Raw genomic sequence first — 14,466 nt, forward strand, 5'->3', positions numbered from 1 at the left:
GGTAGAAGTTACATTAATGTCTGTTTTCATAGATATACACATTTGAAAACAGATTATATAAATGAAGTTGGTATTTCTTCAGTCAGGCTGTTTGCATTTATCAACATCACTCCCATACCTCACATGTGTTTAACACTTTCTCAGGTGCCAGTTGCAGTTTGCCGTTTATACTGAGGAACAGAAGGTATAAAATGGTGAAACTAGAAGACAACTGCATTCCCTAGCATCTGATAATGACATTTTAAGCATTTCACATTCGTTTTGAATAGCATTTGGATGCTACTCAAGAGATGGGAAAAAAATATGAGGTTACTGTGGATTGACTTTCAGTTAATCACTACACAAACTGAACTTTGTACACGTTTGGGTCAGGTCATCTCTTCTCAGAGCTTCAGATTCACTGAATGCCGTGCCTATGAATGGGATATATCAGTTGCTACCTCATGGTGTTCTCAAAGTATACATTTCAAGAAGTGGTTGTATCTGTGTATGCGTATGTATATGTATGTATATGTATGTGTATGTATGTGCACGTGTGTGTGTATTACCAATACATACCTATGTATATATAAAACAACTTAATGATTCACTGGTGTTTTCCAAAACAGTCAAGAATCACAAAATTATATTCTGTATTGTTCAAGCTTTGGTACCGTAGTCATCATTTAATATATTTAACACTTAGTGCCCTAAATAGTGCCTGTGAGTCTCCCTTTGCAGACAGCTGATGCAGGAGAGAGGTGAGAATAATATTTATTTCATTTTTTGCTATTATTTTATGCTTACAGAATGCTTAAAAATGGCCCTTTCTGGAAACTTTGAAAGAGTGTAACATTCACTTTTTTTGTTCAAGTACCACTTCAAGTTGGACATGACACCAGGAGTTGACTCGATGATCCTTGTGGGTCCCTTCCAGATCAGGATATTCTATGATTCTATGATTCAAAAGTTATATATTAAAGGTTTATTCATAAGTGAGCAACTAGTAGTTACATACTAGATTGACAATGGACTTGAATCAGAGGCTTAAGGTATTACAGCGTTATCTTCTATAAAAGAATTATCTTTCTGCTTTGGGCCAGACACTAGTGTGGTTTTTTTTATTATTATTTCTTTGTTTTTAAGAGAAACACAGAATCATTTAGGTTGGAAGAGACCTCTAACCATCTTTTTAAAGACCTCCAGGGACAGTGACCACAACCACTTCCCTGGGCAGGCCATTCCAATGCCTAACAAACCTTTCAGTAAAGAAGTTTTTCCTAATATCCAACTTAAACCTCCCCTGGCACAACTTTAGCCTATTCCCCCCTCATCCTGTCACCAGGCATGTGGGAGAATAGACCAACCCCCCCCACTCACTACAGCCTCCTTTAAGGTACCTATAGAGAGCGATAAGGTCGACCCCTGAGCCTCCTCTTCTCCAGGCTAAACAACCCCCAGCTTCCCAAGCTGCTCCTCGTAAGACTTGTTCTTCAGACCCCTCACCAGCTTTGTTGCTCTTCTCTGGACTCGCTCGAGCACCTCGATGCCCTTCTTGTAGTGAGGGGCCCAGAACTGAACACAGTACTCGAGGTGCGGCCTCACCAGAGCTGAGTAAAGGGGGACAATCACTGCCATAGCCCTGCTGGCCACACTGTTTCTTATGCAAGCCAGGATGCCGTTGGCCTTCTTGGCCACCTGCTGGCTCATATTCAGCCCACTATCAACCAGTACTCCCAGGTCCTTCTCTGCCAGGCAGCTTTCTAACCACTCATCTCCCAGCCTGTAGCACTGCTTGGGGTTGCTGTGCCCCAGGTGCAGGACCTGGCACTTGGCCTTTGTTCATACTTCATACAGTTGACCTCAGCCCATCGCTCCAGCCTATCCGGATCCTCCTGCAGAGCCTTCCTACCCTCGAGCAGATCGACACACGCACCTAACTTGGTGTTGTCTGCAAACTTACTGAGGGTGCATTCAATCCCCTCATCCAGATCATCGATAAAAATATTAAAGAGAACTGGCCCTAATACTGAGCCCTGCGGACTCCACTAGTGACCGGCCTCCAACTGGATTTAACTCCATTCACCACAACTCTTTGGGCCCGGCTACCCAGCCAGTTTTTAAACCCAACGGAGCGTATGCCAGTCCAAGCCATGAGCAGTCAGTTCTTCTTGACGAGAATGCTGTGGGAAACACAGCACTTGGCATCTTACTGAAGTCAAGGTAGACCACATTCACAGCCCTTCCCTCATCCACTAAGCATGTTTGTTTTGTTTGATTCATTGTTTTGTAACAGTTTTCCAGTAATTAAGAAAATATCTGACTATGCCAAAACTTCATGTAAAACTTCATGTTCCTCAAAAGTTTTCAGAGCAAAAACAATAATCCAGAAGAGCAAAATACCTGAAGTAGCACTCAAAAATAAATTATACTTAATTTTCCACTGTCTCATGCTTTTTAAGTACTTATTATCCAGTTACATTTGTTTGCTTTTTTTGGAGATTTACTTCAGAGTTTCAACTTCTTGCAATGATATAACAAAGTATTGGGGCACTGTCAGCACAATAAGATGATTGCCCAGCAGATTTCTATTTTTAAAGTTCTCTATGTTCCCATTAGAAGTTAAAAATTCTGTGGAGAGAGGGAAAGGGAAGGGAAGGGAAGGGAAGGAAGGGAAGGGAAGGGAAGGGAAGGGAAGGGAAGGGAAGGGAAGGAAGGGAAGGGAAGGGAAGGGAAGGGAAGGGAAGGGAAGGGAAAGGGAAGGGAAGGGAAGGGAAGGGAAGGGAAGGGAAGGGAAGGGAAGGGAAGGGAAGGAGGGAAGGGAAGGGAAGGGAAGGGAAGGGAAGGGAAGGGAAGGGAAGGGAAGGAAGGGAAGGGAAGGGAAGGGAAGGGAGGAGGAAGGGAAGGGAAGGGAAGGAGGGAAGGGAAGGGAAGGGAGGGAAGGGAAGGAAGGGAAGGGAAGGGAAGGGAAGGGAAGGGAAGGGAAGGGAAGGGAAGGGAAGGGAAGGGAGGGGAAGGGAGGGGAAGGGAGGGGAGGGAGGGGAAGGGAGGGAAGGGAGGGGAAGGGAGGGGAAGGGAGGGGAAGGGAGGGGAAGGGAGGGGAAGGGAGGGGAAGGAGGGGAAGGGAAGGGAAGGGAAGGGAGGGAAGGGAAGGGAAGGGAGGAAGGGAAGGGAAGGGAAGGGAAGGGAAGGGAAGGGAAGGGAAGGGAAGGGAAGGGAAGGGAAGGGAAGGAAGGGAAGGGAAGGGAAGGGAAGGGAAGGGAAGGGAAGGGAAGGGAAGGGAAGGGAAGGGAAGGGAAGGGAAGGGAAAGGGAAGGGAAGGGAAGGGAAAGGGAAGGGACGGGAAGGGAAGGAGGGAAGGGAAGGGAAGGGAGGGAATGGAAGGGAAGGGAAGGGAAGGAAGGGAAGGAGGAAGGGAAGAAGGGAAGGAGGGAAGGGAGGGAAGGGAGGGAGGAAGGGAAGGGAAGGAAAGGAAGAAGGAAGGGAAGGAAGGAGGAAGCAACAGAGGCTATCTAGAGAAAGACTTATTTTTTCTTTTTTATTTTTTTATTCTTTCTTTATCTTTCTTTCTTTAGCTCTACATCTGCTGATAAAATATCTTCCAGTACTGTATTCTAGATAAACTATATTCTAGCACTTCTCTGTACAAGTGAGTAACAAGACCCAGATGTTCTTTACAGCCTAAAGAAGGCATTCATTCTGGGCAGCAAAATTATGAAAGACCTTACAATGAGAAAGAGTGGATTAGGAGAAACAAATATTCCCTACAGTAAAATTCTGTTAACTACACCCACCAACAATTCTGCAGTTGCACAGGTTGCTAGAGAAGAAAGCTATACTTGACAATTAGGTTAAGATGGCTGAATCTGTATGTTTGCTTTTATCTCTCATTACATATCCTGTCCAGGAAATCTCACAGTATGTCTTAGGACACTCAGTTTATTCTGCTAGATGTCTAAGGTACCTGGGATGAAATCCTAACCCAGCTGAAGTCAATGAGAACTGTCAAATGAGTGGAACATGATACCTACAGAGTTGGTATGCCTGTATTTAAAATTGCAAGTCATGGTTTGATAATATCTCCTGTGCTTTATGACCTAGGGGACAGCCTGGTTTGTGACATTAAACAAGTTCTCAAGGGACAGACACAAGGAGACAGGGGTTATGGCTGTGCAGCTGGCAGCCCACATTAAAGCAAACCATTGGGAGACAACCATCTTGGTGCTATACCCCTCCTTCCTTGTATGACCTTCTCTCCTGCTGGGAGCTTCTGCGAGGTGTCTCACAGTTTGGGATAGAAGTAAGTTGGGAAATACAGTTCCCGTTCCTATTGTTTTCAAACACAGGGGCAAAATGTGCCAGGCTTTGTTGAGCAACTTGCTTGTGGGAGTTTTGCTCAATTGAGGATTCAGAATATGTCTTGTGGTTTGGCTGACTAGCAGGGAGAGAACCAACCAATATTCAAAAATTATTTCAAAACATGTGTGACCTTGTCTGCACCATCTGGCCAGTTCAGAAAGAGCCCTGTTTTCAGAAGATGGCCTTTTCTTTTTCCATAGATTTTACCTCAGCCTATGACAGAGCTAAAGTTGAACAATGACCTGTGATTAGCTTTTTCTCTCCCAATATTTATTTGCTTTTTCAGTGGAATTGATAATATATGAAAAGAAACTGTGCAACCCTCTAATTCAAGCTAGAGTACGTGATTTCAAAAATTAATTTATTAAATAAATAAGTAAACAAATAAAAATATCTACTTAAAAGGCAAATTGTGATAGCCTTTCATCTACAGTTCTCTACATTCAGAGGTATCACAATTTATAAGAAACAGGAAGAATTAAGCTTGCAAGAAAACATTGTAAACAATAATAATAATAAAAAGGATGAAGCTTTACAAGGTTAACGAAATGCATCAAATATCTCAGCACTTTTAAAGGAGTTGTATGAAAATGACTACCATCACTGTACATAGTATAGTACCTTCCACTTGAAAATTAAATGGCATATTCTGAAATGTTCTGCAAAACTGAAGAATATGCCATGCAAAGTGCATCTAGAAAATATTCCTAAATGCTTACCTGTGTCTTCCTTTTATTAGATGAATATCCCCTGGCTTTGTTCACCTAAAGCACAATACGGGGAAAAAAAGCATATTATTGGTATGTTATGAAGCGATAAATTTTTTTCAGAAAAGGTGCCCAGCTTCATTGGACCTCATTAATAATGCTCTAAGCAGCCAGCAGCTTCTATAAATCCCCAAATATTGTTTTAGTTTTTCAAGGACTTCTCACTTGCAGATGTGAAGAGCACTGGTAAATGTGCTCTCAAATTAAACTGGCTTCAGAGGACCAATCATATATCTCTTTCATTTGAGTGAAATAGCCTAATGCAAAAGCAAAATACTGACACTTAAATGTTATTTGATCGTGTGGACACAATATATAATTATATATAAGGACACTTAATATATAATTATGCCAAAAGGTGAATATGCACATCTATATACCTTATACTGCTTACTCCCTGCCTTTCATGGTTTGTACCGGTGAGATTTGCAAACTATTTTATCTCGAGCTGAATGACGAAGTAATGATTTCTTTTATGTGATACAGTCTGTTCCCAAAGTACAACTCAGTGCCAGTTTCAGGACATTGGCATTCTTCTGGCCTTCGCTTGGGGGTCATGTGATATCAAGATTTTCTTCTGTAAAAATGCTCCTGAACCTAGATGGCAGCTGAGCACCTGCGTATGCATAAGCACATAAGCAGACAGCAAAAACAGAGCAGAACACAAACCACACTGTCCTCCCCTTCCCACCTGAGTAATTCAGCACGCACCAGCACATCTACACTGTACTCATTAGGCGTGTTTTTATACATAAAATGTTTTCATTGACTTTGGCAGCTCTTTCCTCAACCACCAGTATTAATCTCTTCATCTTATTTTCTACCTGGTAAATATGGAGATATTTGGATTACTACTGCATGGTTACTCTGCTGTCTGTGTCATCATATCATGTGGTTTTCTTGAGTAGAGGGTTTATTGATAGTTCAAAGGCAGTAATATTAAAGACTAACTGCAAGGGATAGATCTATTTTTCATCTCCCTTAACACCATTTTTATACCTGGTAATGCCACTGATTACACCTGTTGTAGTTGCAAGACTTTTGTCTTTTTTTGCAACTGCAGTTGCAATTCTTTTTGGTGGGGTGCTTCATTTGAGCATTCACTTGATTCATGTTACTGATAGATCCAAGCTGTGCCAAACTACCGAATTTATGACTTCTTATTCTGGGGAATGGATATGCCCTATTAATGATTACAGTTGTGGTTACACATTAGCTGCCTAGGACGCAAACCAAGACACTTGCATTGAAACTAGTGGAAAAGCAGCAAGTTCAGAGCATGAGGAGAAGAAGGAGAAGTAGACAGTGCTGGGTGGCTGAGACATTTAATGATTTTCTGTTTATGCTTTGAGTACTTTGAGTAACAGTAATTCTGTTAGCAATCTTGCCTGAAGTTCTCTTCCCCCCCGCCCCCCATCCAGAGGAAAATATTATTTTATTAACAGTTGCATCAAATTTGTATTGAAATATTCCCTCCCCATAGAATTCCCCTCCCTCTCCCCAGATCTCCTCATCATCACTATCCCTATCCAGTAACTTCTTCCTCATAATCTCTCCATTTCACATTGGATCCTAAAAGACATATTGGTAAATTAATTCCCATGAAAATATGGGAGCCCAGAGCTTTTACAGCATGGGGAAAGTTGGAAACAGACCTCATGTCTTCATGTCACCAGTGCTGGAAGAGCATCTCTGCAGATGTTGCGGCAGTAGCATGCCAGTGCATTACAGCATCAGCATTATGAAGAGACAGCAGGATAGCACAATCTGCTCTCATCTAGACTTCACCAGACTGAAAGCTGAGGTCTGGAGTGGAAGGCTGGTAGAGAGAGCAGCTCGTATGGGGTTTATAACCTCAGTGCAGACAAGAACGCAAATTCTGAAGGATTGAGGGAAAAGTATTAGAGAAACAGCTGCCAAGTCCCAGCCAACTTCCAGTTGAATCCAATTCCTATTGGCTCTCAGAGAGCCATGATTTTTCACACGGTGTTTCTGCATCACATCTGTACTTAAATAATTCCTCAACATTGCTGCTTTTGTACAAAGAGGGAGAACAGATATCAGGGTAAATGACAGGACTTCATGTCTCCATGAAGGAGTAAGCATTTGGCATTTCTCACCATGAAATGCCAGCACACCTGGCACCATCTCTCCCTCTCTTAAATAGCCCTTTTCTTTCTGAGATGAAACTTCCTACACCAATTTCAGTATCTGTTGTGGAAGCAACATTTCCACTAGACGATTTATCTCAATGGTATTTCCCCAGTGGATTCAAGTCTATAGATGTTTGGTGGTCTGTAGGCTATTTCAAAGATGTTACAGACAGCTTAGGGAAAAAAATAATTAAAAAATCCTACTGTCAGTATCAAAAGAAAACATATAGGGAACCAAATTGTCTTGGAAAAGTTTTAGGATTTTGCAAGTCCGAGAAAAATAAATTGTTTACCATAACTACTCCACTGAAGTGGAACAGTTAACTAAATTTCTCTAACACCATTTCCTTTCAGGTAAATCCCCCCAAAGAGTGTAAGCCCCAGTTTTCTATGCTTTGAAAGCCTTGTTGGTGCAAACATGCAGGTTTTACACGTGTATGCCACACACAACCTGCACACACAGAACACTGGCCTGATCTGACGAAGTCCAACACATCTTTTGTTGACTGAGATATCCTTTTTCATGTAAGCATTGTCATTGACTTCAGAGGGACGATTTCAATGAGTAAACTTAGTCATGTATGTGATGACGGGACCAGGGAGCAGGCGTGAGCCTGCTTTCTGTACAGAATGGACACACATTGCCCCTTTCACTGTGATTTTCCGTGGTGGAGACCTCATTCTGCACCAGGCTGGAGCGTGATAGACCGACAGGTGGTCCTTGTTAGGGAGGTCACTGACACTGCCAAGCAGCTTTTGAAAGGCGACATTGCACCTAGAAGGTTATCAGGCCGGAGCCACTAAGTCTAAAACAATTTTTCTGACGATGTTGTAAATGGGTAGTATATCTGGCACATTTTCAGACTTAACAAAGCACAGGAGATTAAAGTTCATCTGCACCTCTGTCCCCCTCTGCCATCAGAGCATACACCTTCCCTATGCTTTGTCTAGAAGCACCTTGCAGATGTAGTCAAGTTGTGAAAGAGCTACTTTAATTATAAGTGCTACAGTAATGAATTCAAGTACACTCATTTATCATAGAGGGCTTCCCCATCTGTCTCTAAAGTATGCTCAAAAATGTTGTGTATTTGATAACAAGAAGGTTGAGAATTTATCACATTTTAGTTTTAAGCACTCCATTTTGGTTAGCTTTTTGTTAAGACTGTACAACTGCATTTTGACTGAAAGAACAGATTGGTGTGTGTGCGAGCGTGCATGTGCGTGCGTGCATGTGTGTGGTCTCTTCCTAATTTATTTGCACTCCAACCCATTGGGATCAAGCTGCAATCCCTGTAGGCAAAGGAAGATTAGGGAAAGCGACTGGCTGTTTTTTCCCAGACACAGAAGGGAAAGCGACTTCTCAAGTACCGCAAGTTTTTCTGGCCACTGTACAAATTGTTCCTGAGTATGGAGAGTTTCCAAAAGACCTAATTAGCAACTCGCTGCAAACATTTCTTTGCATTAGCTAATGATCCGGCTACACTTGTAAGCAAACAGTACCAACATATCTAATCAATGCAGAAAAACCAACAGAATGCCTATTAAACATCTGGATGTAATTTTCTAGTTACACTTAGAACAAAATGAAAACATATGCAGGTTTCTTTGATCTATGCCTCAACAAAGAAATTGTCGATAAAAAAAAAAAAAAGGCAAAAAAACACAGAAAACCACACTGGCCAGTCAATGTGTCATTTTCATAAAGCCTGGTCATTTCTCTTCAAATGTTCCCAGTTTAATTTTGTTGGTTTCCTGCAATCTCTAATTTTACCATACTGTGTGAAACCACAAGGGATTCTTTGGATTTGATTTTATTTGAGGTTTTACTGCTGCACGATCTGCTACTGACTTTTTTTTTTTTTTTTTAAGTTCAGCTTGGGGAATTTTTAAGGGTGAGAGAATGGGGGAAGGGAATACAGACAAGATGGTAAAATGACCTACTGATTTTATTTTATTCTTTTAACATTCTTACCTACAAGGAAAGCTACTAATTAAAAAGAAATCAAATTACAAAGAGGGTATGCAGTGGCTATTAGCCAAAAGATAGCGAATAATTAGAAATGTAATTGCTTTACCCTGCTCATATAATTTGCACTTCATAAATAAAGAAATATTTTAAAGTGATATTGTTTTGCATACCCTCATAATAATTATTTTTCTTGCAGCTGTACAGGTAGTTCACTTCTATATCACATGCACTGTGTGAATCAGATACTATTTTTTTCTCTATTCCACCTGTTCTGCCATTAAAAAAGACAAAAACAAAACAACACCCTCCCATCATGCAGATATACATAATTTTGTAAGGTACTCTGTTTCTCTTTTGGTTGAAAATTCAATGATCTCTCAATCTCAAATTTACAAGCACAAAATCTATTGAATTTTATAATTGCTTCCTACGCTGATGTACTCGAACTACATAGGTAGTTGAGCGGTGAGATAAATCACAAATTCACTAAATTGTGTCCCAGCCCCCTGCTGCAAACTCTTGGTGATCAACATCATCAACATTTTTATTATATGTGTTGGTTTGTGGGAAGTTAAAAAATATTGCTTGTAAATAATATTGCAAACAGTGAAGGAAAAAATACAAACACTATGGTAATTTGAACATCATACAATACATCATTTCCCTAAAGAGCAGATGCTACATCTGAAGCCCTTTCAGTACAGTCGAACTAGATTTCGGGCCCCAATACCACTTTTTTTTTTTTTTTTTTTTTTTGTCTTAAAGCTCAAACTGCTTTCAGCGTGAATTATGAGTACATAGTTAATGAAGGATTAAGACTTCTGCTATATGAGGTAAGAACACTACATTAAAATCCTTACAGTGAAAAACAATTGCTTTGAAAAGCAGATCAGAACTGATGATACATCAGAAGGGCTGGGGGTGGGGGTTAGAGACTGTCTTCTTAGTGTACTTTTTAAAACACAGAACTGTGGTATAAGCACAGTTATTTGCAATTCAAAATTAAAATTGTGTAGGGTAATTACAGTACTGTTGTGTAACAGTCTCGTATAAAACACTACCTTCAATCAAACACAGCTCTTTACAATATGCTTAGCCAAATTTTGGCCTGTCTCTGACTGGTGTAATTTTGTGTTGCTGTGAAGTGAGGATGCTAATTTTTTTGCAGGATTAGTCCAGATTTATAGCCAAATTAATCCTGATTTATTCTAACAGGCAAATGTTGTGTTCCAACTGGCCAGCGATGATGAATTATAAATTAGCTAAATATCAGACCATGTTCGTTACTGTTGACGCTATGTAGAGTCAGTTGTCCTCACCTAAAAAAAAAAAGAAATTATTGCTGCTTTTGCTGCTTTTACAGCTCTTCTATCTTGATTATGATGAAGAAGATTCAAAATGCCCTTAAGTGTCTGATTCCAGAATCTAAGAGGGTTAAAGGCACTTGTTAAAAGAAATCAGAGAAGTAGAACTTTTCTGCTTCTGTTAAAACATGCCTTGGACATTTTAATGATGACAAATAAAGATTACAAGACATTTCGACTTTCATGTAGGTGAGCAATTATATATATATATATATATATATATATATATATAAGCTTTTGTTTATGTTCCAAAACATAGTGTTGTTTTAATGTCATATCTGTTAATAACTCATTAACGACTTGTGCCAGCAGGTTAAGCACAGCACAACTAAAGTTAGGTAATCTTTACGTTATTACAGACTCCATAGCTACCAGGTACACACACAAAGTGTATAATAATACACTTGCATTTTATGGCATCTTTCATCTGAGGATCTAAGTACTTTATAAGCATTAATTAATTAAGCTTTCTAATACCATGAAGAGAGCTGTGAGTTGGCTTGTCCAAGGGAAGAGCTGGGAACAAAACTCAAGATGTTTAGCTCGACTCATGCACGTGCAATGCCAGGCAAGTTTGCATTCCCATCCTGGGAAACACAATCCAGTAACACTGAGATTCGACTCTCAACTTAAAAAAAAAAAAAAAAAAAGTCCTCATTTGGTTGCATTTATTTTTATATTCACAACTGTGTACACGCATATATATTGGTCCCGAGGGACGTCTCGGGGTGGCACGCCGGGAGACCTCCGTGCTCCCCCGCTGGCAGGGTGCCCGCACCCCGGGGATGTGCGGTGTGGCTGTGGTAGCAGAGAGACAGGGTGGGTGAGGGGAGGGAGAGGAGGAGAGGGGAAAGGGAAAAGGTAAAAGGACCGAAAAAAAGAATGGGAAAAAAAAAAAGGAAGAGAGATGGAAAAAAAAAAGAGGGGAAAAAGAAAATAAGGAAGAAAATAAAAAAAGGAAAGGAAAACGAAAGAAAATAAGAAAAGGAAAGGAAAAGGAAAGAAAAGAAGAAAAGAAAAAGAAAAAAAGATTAAAAGGAAAAAAAAAGCAAAATGACAAAAGAAAAATGAAAACAAAAAAAAGCGAAACGACAAAAAAGGGCAAAAATGTAAACGACGAAAAAGCAAAACGACGAAAAAAGGGGAAATATAAACAGCAAAAAAAAAAAAAGGCGGGAAAAAAAAAGCGGAAGGACAAAAAAAAAAGAAAAAAACGACAAAATAAAGAAAAAAAAAAGTCCAAGAAAAAGAAAAAGAGAAACAAAGAAGGAAAACAATAATAAAAAAACCAACCCCCACACCCCCAAGCTCGACCACCACCCGCGTGGGAACGCGGCAGCACCGCCGGGCTATGCTCGCCCCGCCCCGCGGAGACGGCGGCCCCGGCCGCGGGCGCGCGCAGGCGCCGCGCAGGGTGCGCGCAGGCAGCCCCGCCGCCCCGCCCCGCCCCGCCCCGCCCCGCCCCTGCGTCCCGCGCTCACTCTCCCTCTCCCGCTCTCTCCCCTCCCCGCCCGCCCGGCGGCCCCACGTTACTTTGATTGACAGCTCAGCCTCCCCGCTCTCCTTCCCACCGACCTTCCCCGCCTCCCCGCCGCTCGGCGCGCTCCGCGCCCTCCTATTGGCCGGCGCCGAGGGCTCCCGCCGCTCCGCCAGAAACGCTTCCCAGCGAAAGGCAGAGAGGCGCTCGGCCGGCCGCTCTCCCCATTGGCCCGCGGCGCCGCGCGCGTCACGGCCCCACGTTGGCGGCGGCGCCGGCGATTGGGCGGCGGCGGCGGCGCGGCCCCCCCCGCGCGGCGGCGTGGGCGGGGCCCGGCGGCTGGTTAGCTGGCGGAGTGTGAAACCGCGTGTTAATGCAAGCGGCGCGGGCGGCTCGGCGCGTCCCGCCCGGACACGGCCGCGCACCCGGCCCCGCACCCGGCCCGCCGAGCGCAGCCCAGCGCCGCCCAGCGCAGCGGGGCCGAGCCCAGCCCGGCCCGGTCCAGCCGAGCGCAGCCCGGCCCGCCGGACGTCCCGAACTCCATCCCGGAGCGGAGCCGTGCGGTGGGGCGGGGGGAGGAAGAGGAGGAGGAGGAGGAAGAGGAGGATGAGGAGGATGCCGCCGCCGCCGCCGCCGGGATGCGCCGCCCTCGGGGGGCTCTGCTGAGATGTGCGCCTCGGTGTGCGCCCGCCCGCAGGAGGCTGCAGCCGTGCCGTCGCGGGGAGGATCGCCCCGTCTGAGATAGCCCCGACGCGGACGCTTCCAGCTTTTTATTATTATTTTTTTTAATCTTTTTTTTTTTTTTTCCCCGACGGGGCGGGCGGCTCGGTGCCGCGCTCCTTTTGTCCCGGGCACCCCCCTGCATCTCCCGGCTCTGCGCGCCGTGCATGTGCTGCCGGCGCTGCTCCGGCCGGGGCCGGCTGCGCGGAGCCCCCCCTCGCCCCCTTCCTCCTCCTCGCTGTCCCGCCGCCCTCCCGTGCTCGCCGCCCCGCGGGCTGCCCATGACCCGACCCCCCGCCGACGCCCAGGAGCAGCGCGGCCTTCCCCGGAGACTTTCCCTCGCCCCCCCAGCCTGTGACGGTCCCGTGCTCGCCGCTCCCCGCCGCCCGGATTTCCCCAGAAGCGGGGACACGAGACGCGGAGGAGCCGCCCGCGCCCCGGGGTTCCCGGCTTGAGGATCGGACCGCCAGCCCGGCTGGGGAGCGCCCCGTCGGGGCCGGCCCCGTCCCGTCCCGTCTGGTCCCGGAGCGGCCGTGACCGTCCCGAGCGCGTCCCCGGAACGACAGCGACAAAGGCCCGAGGATGTCCCCGCGGCGGGGGCACTGAGCGCCGCCGCCCCCCCCGCTGCCCCTCGGGGCGTGAGCCGCGCTGCGAGGGAGCCCCGCGGCGGCCGGAGCCATGTTCCCGCAGAGCCGGCACCCCGTAAGTGCGGGACGGGGCGGGGGGGGGGGGGGGGAGGGGGGTGCGGGACGGGGCCGCGTCCCCGCTTTGTTCGGCGGCGGGGCTGGCGGCCGCCGAGCGCGGACACCGGGGCTGTGCCGTGCCGAGCCGAGCCGTGCCCCCCGGCGGGGGTCGGCGGGGAGGGGCCGGCACGCCCCGCTGGGGGGAGCGGGTGGGACGGGGAGGGGGACCGGGACGGGAACAGGGACGGGGACGGGGCGGCCCCGCGGGGAGCGGCCGCCGGGTCGCGGTGAGCCTCGGCCTCGCCGATGAGGGACGGGAAGGTGGGTAACAAGTGCGCGGCGGCGGGGGGGGCGGGCCGGGCTCCCCGAATCCCTCCCCGCATCCCTCCGGCCCCCGGCCGCGCCGCTCTCAACGTGCCTCTCTCTCCCGGTCCGGCCGCCGCCGCGCCAGACCCCGCACCAGGCTGCGGGCCAGCCTTTCAAATTCACCATCCCGGAGTCGCTCGACCGCATCAAGGAGGAGTTCCAGTTCCTCCAGGCGCAGTACCACAGGTGAGCGGGGGGCCGGGGGCCGGGGCCGGGCTGGGCTGGGGTCGTTCCCCCTCCGCCCGCCCCCCCGGGGCTCGGGGGGGCTGCACCGAGCGGCCGCGTCCAGGCGGTGGCGTGCGGAGTCGCGGCGGAGCCCCCGCCGCTGGGGGCCGCGGAGCTTTGCGGGCCCGTCTGCCCTCGGAGCATCCCCCGGGGGCGAGCAGCGGGGCGGGGGGCAGCCGATACCCGCCGCCTCCCGCCGGTGTGGATGCGAGGTGGTTGTGCTGGTGTGAGGCACACACCTTGGGTTTCGGGGGTTTCGGAGGGAGACGGGCACGGATCCTGAGGCACAGACCGCTAAGGAGGCCAAATCTCGGGCTTGCTCGTTCGTGTGTGGTGTTGGGGCAAAAATCTATCAAGCGCCAGAGTGCGGTGGTGAAAGACACAGCGAGGACTGTAGGAAGGAG

At 46.8% G+C, this 14,466-nt stretch overlaps 2 protein-coding genes across 8 annotated transcripts in view; one reads left to right on the forward strand and one right to left on the reverse strand.

Annotated features, from left to right (window-relative positions):
• Positions 1-8,825: 8,825 nt before the first annotated feature.
• Positions 8,826-13,468, reverse strand: LOC308185186 (uncharacterized protein; the record flags this gene model as incomplete). Its single annotated transcript, XM_080572976.1, has 3 exons — positions 8,826-10,546; positions 11,069-12,606; positions 12,901-13,468. The coding sequence occupies 2 exons, from the start codon at positions 13,466-13,468 to the stop codon at positions 11,246-11,248; spliced, it is 1,929 nt and encodes a 642-aa protein (XP_080429102.1). The 3' UTR covers positions 8,826-10,546; positions 11,069-11,245.
• TLE1 (TLE family member 1, transcriptional corepressor) overlaps positions 13,349-14,466 on the forward strand; it is a 76,280-nt gene continuing 75,162 nt past the window's right edge. For all 7 annotated transcript variants that reach the window (XM_080573483.1, XM_080573485.1, XM_080573484.1 and 4 more), the window contains exons 1-2: positions 13,349-13,490; positions 13,923-14,023. In XM_080573483.1, coding sequence (XP_080429609.1) covers positions 13,467-13,490; positions 13,923-14,023 — 125 coding nt within the window. In that variant the 5' untranslated portion in view covers positions 13,349-13,466. The remainder of the gene's footprint in view (positions 13,491-13,922; positions 14,024-14,466) is intronic.

The sequence above is a fragment of the Anser brachyrhynchus genome (genome assembly GCF_964034855.1).
Source record: "Anser brachyrhynchus genome assembly, chromosome: Z".
NCBI lineage: Eukaryota > Metazoa > Chordata > Aves > Anseriformes > Anatidae > Anser > Anser brachyrhynchus.